The sequence below is a fragment of the Lates calcarifer genome, linkage group LG20 (assembly GCF_001640805.2).
Source record: "Lates calcarifer isolate ASB-BC8 linkage group LG20, TLL_Latcal_v3, whole genome shotgun sequence".
In the NCBI taxonomy this organism is placed as follows: domain Eukaryota; kingdom Metazoa; phylum Chordata; class Actinopteri; family Centropomidae; genus Lates; species Lates calcarifer.
The window spans coordinates 11158349-11164193 of record NC_066852.1 but is presented as its reverse complement, the minus strand read 5'-3'; the positions used below and the strand labels follow the sequence as shown (position 1 = coordinate 11164193).

Here is a 5845-nt window from a genome sequence, read left to right as displayed (position 1 = left end):
TCTCCCTGTCTTGTACCAGTTTGACTGTTCACCTAACACCTCTGTCTTTCTCTGCCATGATGATAAGATAGTCACTGCAGTAATGTCAGTCAGACTGTCGTATTGCATGCATTTCTTTCATTACAAAGTAAAGCTCTCTTTGGTGGATTTTTTTTCTGTTCAGGTAGATATGAACAATCAGCAACTTAGTAAACTCTCTTGCTACTGACTTCCCCTTTTTAGATTATTCACAACAAACCACTGTTGACGCAAAACAAAACTTGCACCACATCCTGTGTTGTAAGAGATTTTGGACATGGTGTCTTTACTACTTCAAAATACAAAGAATTGCTACCTGAAAATTTCTTAGTACTTTTGGCAGGTTTATGTTTATGTGACTTGCTGCCTGATTAGTTGAGAAAATTGTGAAGATTATGTATTTTAAAAAAATTTAAGAAAAAATGTTCAATTATTTTAATACCTTGTATTGTATTTATTTGCCAGTATCTACTTCCAGCCGCCATCATTCTACATTAATCCAGAAGATTTGGATAGTGCAGAAAATGGGGGAGTGGCTGTTCTCACTGGCAAAAAGGTTGGTTTTTATTTGTTTTCCTACAGTGTGCTGACTTCATAATAATATACAGTACATGTTAGCAGTTGGATAAATTATTTTTACCAGAAGTTAGGGTAGGATGTAAATTCACTTTGACTATCATGAATGAGATTTTTAAAACAACAAATACACGCTTTAATCTGTTTTAGGTGATTCACATGGATGTGAGAGGAAACAAAGTCAAACTGGACGATAATACTGAGATTTCATACGACAAATGCTTGATTGCTACAGGTGAGCCACTGTAAACGCATTTGTTACAACATGTGGCTTAAACCTGGTGGAAGCTAATTTGAACTTTGCTCTTTAGGCGGTGTGCCAAGAAATCTACAGGCCATTGAAAGAGCAGGAGAGGAGGTGATGAAGAGGACAACTTTGTTCCGAAAGGTCAGTGTTTGGCCACAAGAGGGTGGTAGCATTGTTTTAGTTTGGGAATTTCTGCCTGATAGTGCTAAGCAAACCAAAAATGCATCACAATTTGGCTGTGGAACACAGCAATATTTACTACTCTGAAGTAAATTTAGTTTTTTATATATAAGTTTTGCTCTCCTCCACAGATTGAGGACTTCAAATCATTGGAGAAAGTATCCAGAAACATCAAGTCCATCACAATCATTGGAGGCGGCTTTTTGGGCAGCGAGCTGGCCTGTGCCCTCGGAAGGAGATGTAAGACTCCTGGATAAGATGAGAACATGACAGAATAGATGATAATACTGATGTTTAACAGAAGTTAGTTGGTCGTTCTATTTTTTGATTGTTCACTCTCTTTCCAGCAACTGATTCTGGTCTGGAGGTGATTCAGATGTACCCTGAGAAGGGCAACATGGGAAAAGTGCTGCCTGAGTATCTGAGCAACTGGACAACTGAAAAAGTCAAGAAAGGTTAATGTCAGTTTTAACTTGATGTTTGTTTGAACTAGCTAGATGGTCAAAGAAAAGAGACTGCTTCTCCTTATATAGGCAATCTTGTCTTCTTTTTATTAACGTATAATAATCTCTTCTTGGTTTTCTAGAGGGTGTAAAAATCATCTCAGAAGCTTTGGTGAAATCTGTGACCTGCAAAGATGATAAATTAGAAATCCAACTGAAAGATGGCCGATTGGTAAGTTCAGATCTCTGCTCATGTGCAGTGTAATTCAGGACATTAAGAGACTTATTAGTGACCTATTAATTTGTGCCTTGCCTTCGTAGGTGAAAACTGATCACATTGTTGCAGCTGTTGGCTTGGAGCCCAATGTTGACCTTGCCAAGTCAGCAGGTCTGGAGGTGGACTCTGACTTTGGTGGCTATCGGGTCAATGCAGAGCTGCAAGCGAGGTCCAATATTTGGGTGGTAAGTATGTATGCATGTAAACCAAATGTAGTAAAACTAATCACTGGTGGTAGTATTTTTCCTGTTAATGTTGAACCCCATGGCCCAGTTCGAACTAGAAGTTTCTTCATTCCAAAAGCTTGAGCTCATGATGAGTGGATTAATGGTCATGGAGTCAATAGTTTAGTGATATGACTCACACTTGTTTTTCCAATTGGTCAAACATGCATTTATTTAAACATGGCAATACTCTTTACCAACCCTATTTAGAGATTATTTACTTAATTTAAATAAATGAATTGATCAATTGATGAATTGATGAAAAAGAAAATCCACTGTGCTGGATTTTTGAGGTTTAGTATGGTTTTCTCGGTAGATTGAGGTGAACTGCATACAAGTGCTGGACCTTTTGACCATTGCAGTCTTTTCTTTGATTACACTGCCCTCTTCAGGCAAAATGAATTCATGGTCCAGACATAGTACACCTCTGTAAACATGAAGTATAGTAATGTCTGTCTATTCTATCAAGTTTAAGGTTTTTTGTATGTTGTTTTTTGTTTTTTGATGGAAAAACTTTTAAAGTGAAATGATAATTACACATTCTAATCTATGCCACATGTCCTCAATCCCTTCTGTCTCACTTCAGGCAGGAGATGCTGCGTGTTTCTACGACATCAGACTGGGCCGCAGACGAGTGGAGCACCACGATCACGCTGTTGTGAGCGGCAGACTAGCAGGAGAGAACATGACGGGGGCCAGCAAACCTTACTGGCATCAGTCTATGTTCTGGTGGGTATTAGACTACTTCCTATTTCCTGAGTCACAAATTCAAAACCATTTCCCCAGCGAGAGCTGTTGCTGCAAACAATGAAACCAGCTTGAGGTAGAATATGAGGAAGATGTTTTAGAAAGCGAGAGCCTGTCTGAATCGTTGAATGCACGGGTGCACATTCATGATACTTTTAAATAAGTGGGCACTGGGGCAGCATCTACAATTCTGCAAATGACTCACATTTAATCCTTTTAGAAGTCTATGAACATGCTTGATTGCTTTGTAGTCTTGAATACCATTATGTCCTAAAATATTTAATATGCCTTTAGAGGACATTAAGACAGGAGCTGCCAGCAGAGGGCTGTGTTACTCAGACAGACATTTTTCAAGCCCATCATAAATTTACTAACTCTAGTAAAAACAGTACTGATGTGATCACACAGGGACCTGATTTTAAGAGAAATGCCAAAAACTGTAACGCAGCATGGAATGTGGCCCTAATTGCATAGATGACTGCCGCGACTACAGGTTTTTAGTGGGTGGTGAAATGTGACACGCCGCTTACAACATGGGTTCATTGCGAAACAAAACCCAAGGCCGTTAGCCAAACTATCATGACTTACACATCAGCAGATGTAGATAATAATTTGATATTCCTGTCACTGTTGGTGTAATGTGTCATAATCTGGTTGCTGTGATGCCTCCTGTGCATTTAGACTGCAAAGGCAAATGGATGTGACACACAACTCCTTATCATTTTTCAGCAGCAGTGGTCTGTTAGTTCATTTAAAGATCATCAGGTTCATTTTTTTAAATATTTAATTTGTTACAAACAAATGAAAGTCACAGCTAAAAGTGCCCTCTCATGCCTGTTTTTGTTTTGTGTAGAGGAATGGTCTGAGGTGCACAAACATACACACTGTTTGGAAAGCTGTTTTGACAGTTAAGTTTTAAAATCTAGAAGTTGCTGTACTTCACATTTGAGGCTGAAGTTCAGCAAAATATTTTCAACGGAAATTTGCCGAAGTTTTTGCTTTTGCTTAGAAAATGTAGTTGACACTACTCAGCACAAAATTACAGTAAAGCTGCAATGTCAATATATACTGGCTTAGCTCCAAAACCAGTATCATTAGGATGTGGAAATTGGCCGTTTGTTTGAGATGAGGCAAGTTTTAAAAGTTTTTCCTCAGTTCTATGTATCATAGTCCAGGGAAAAGAAATTAGCACAGAGAGAATGCTTCTTGCTCTGAGAGCTTTGAATCCTATTATTCCCTCAGCATGTTTTCCATTCTCCATGGTTTCTCACAGGAGTGACCTGGGTCCTGATGTAGGCTATGAAGCCATTGGGATCGTTGACAGCAGCCTGCCAACAGTAGGAGTGTTTGCCAAAGCCACTGCCAAGGACACACCTAAAGCTGCTACAGAGAAGTCAGGTAAGAACATTCACTATCTAGTGAAAAAATCTTAATCCAATAAAACAAAAATAAACCGTGACTTTAAGGACAAAGGGTCAGATTGAGCCTCTCTCATTAAACGTGCTGCAGGAACTGGAATCCGCTCAGAAAGTGAAACAGAGGACACGGCCGTTAGCCCAGTGGCCTCTTCAACACCCACGCCCGCTGTGGAGCAGCACAAAGACAACTATGGCAAAGGAGTCATCTTCTACCTGCGAGACAAGGTGGTGGTGGGCATTATCCTGTGGAATGTGTTCAACAGAATGCCCATCGCAAGGAAGGTATGTACTCTCCCTTTTTAAGAAAAATACATTGTGTCATTGTACAGATTAATCAGTAGATGTAACTTGCCTTGTTTCTGTTATCTGTAGATTATCAAGGATGGAGAGGAACATGCTGATCTGAACGAAGTGGCCAAGCTGTTCAACATCCATGAGGATTGAGATGGTGGAGGCTGACACTCACTGTGGGAGGGGAGTTACGCTCCATGTGAAGACTGAACTTTGGCAGCCGTTGCCACAATCTATAATGGTCATGCGTACAAAACAGGACATTCAACGTAAATTATGTCATGTTGATGAAATATTTTCATATATTGGAATTTGTATCTGCTGCGCCTGTTTTGTTGTTTGTTTTTTTTCTTGTTGTTTTTCTATTCAGGAAAAAAAAAACACTGTCTCATCTTCCTGCTTCCACCAAACTTGTGTGATTGTATATCCGCTTTCCTCACCAGGCTGAAAATGTTTAACGTGGATTATCATTTCCCTCCGTGTGATCAGAGCAGCTTGTCCTGAGAGAAGCTGCAATAAAAGCTATTTTTAAATTGGAGTGATCCCATTATTTTCAGTTTTGCCTCCAGATAATAGCACTGATGACAGAATAGATGACCCGCATTCTGAGCTGTGATTGTTTGATGGTTGTTAAATTCTGTGTGGTTGAGCTCATCTGTCCCGAAGCATTTTAATCACTGTGTAGTGCTAGGACAGATTTACTGTTTTCATACGTGTGAACTGTAGTGATTGGGCCTTAAAATTGAGTGAGGTGATGTTGAAGGTCTAACCTCAGAAAGCAGCTAAAAGCCGCTATTGTTAGGTTAAATGGGAAGAGGCAGACTTGTATAAAGGGCACCTGACAAGTACATTTTACAGTGTGTAGACGTACAATCTAATTAAGTAGATCCAGTGTGCACTCTGACAAAAACATTAAAATGAAGCTTGGCCTACTTATCCTGTCCGGAGGTAAAAATGAGCAAGCATGCAGAAACATTGGAAGTTTCTTCCCCCCCCCACGCAACTGTGGGCTTCTTGTTATTAAGAATGCATTCATGTTTTATATTCCCACACATTTCTTATCCTATTTGACACTGTGGGCTCCGGAGCGAAGTGTAGAACGGCCTTTCAAGTGTGAGGCAAACACGTGCAGCCATAACGTCCCATCGCTTTCTTTGACATTAATTTTACATGAGTAAATGGCTGAATTGCCTCCCCCTCCTTATGGGGGAATAAACATGAGCTTCCACATTTATATTTGAATTTGACTGGGCGATTTGAAAATGAAATAATTAGACCAGAAACTATGGATGGCTCTGCATATGATAAATAACCTCTGGATGTGTACTGACTCTTAAAGAAATGTGTTAACACTTGATTTAATGGGAACTTAATGCCGTCATCCTTTAACCCTTTTGAATACAAGAATGATCTTGTTAACATGG

At 39.6% G+C, this 5845-nt stretch overlaps 1 protein-coding gene across 2 annotated transcripts in view; it reads left to right on the top strand.

Annotated features, from left to right (window-relative positions):
* aifm1 (apoptosis inducing factor mitochondrion associated 1) overlaps positions 1 to 4959 on the top strand; it is a 10802-nt gene extending 5843 nt beyond the window's left edge. For both annotated transcript variants that reach the window (XM_018691779.2, XM_018691780.2), the window contains 11 exons: positions 484 to 574; positions 745 to 829; positions 906 to 982; positions 1153 to 1261; positions 1369 to 1476; positions 1608 to 1696; positions 1786 to 1926; positions 2552 to 2694; positions 3986 to 4110; positions 4222 to 4412; positions 4503 to 4959. In XM_018691779.2, coding sequence (XP_018547295.1) covers positions 484 to 574; positions 745 to 829; positions 906 to 982; positions 1153 to 1261; positions 1369 to 1476; positions 1608 to 1696; positions 1786 to 1926; positions 2552 to 2694; positions 3986 to 4110; positions 4222 to 4412; positions 4503 to 4574 — 1231 coding nt within the window. In that variant the 3' untranslated portion in view covers positions 4575 to 4959. The remainder of the gene's footprint in view (positions 1 to 483; positions 575 to 744; positions 830 to 905; positions 983 to 1152; positions 1262 to 1368; positions 1477 to 1607; positions 1697 to 1785; positions 1927 to 2551; positions 2695 to 3985; positions 4111 to 4221; positions 4413 to 4502) is intronic.
* Positions 4960 to 5845: the final 886 nt, after the last annotated feature.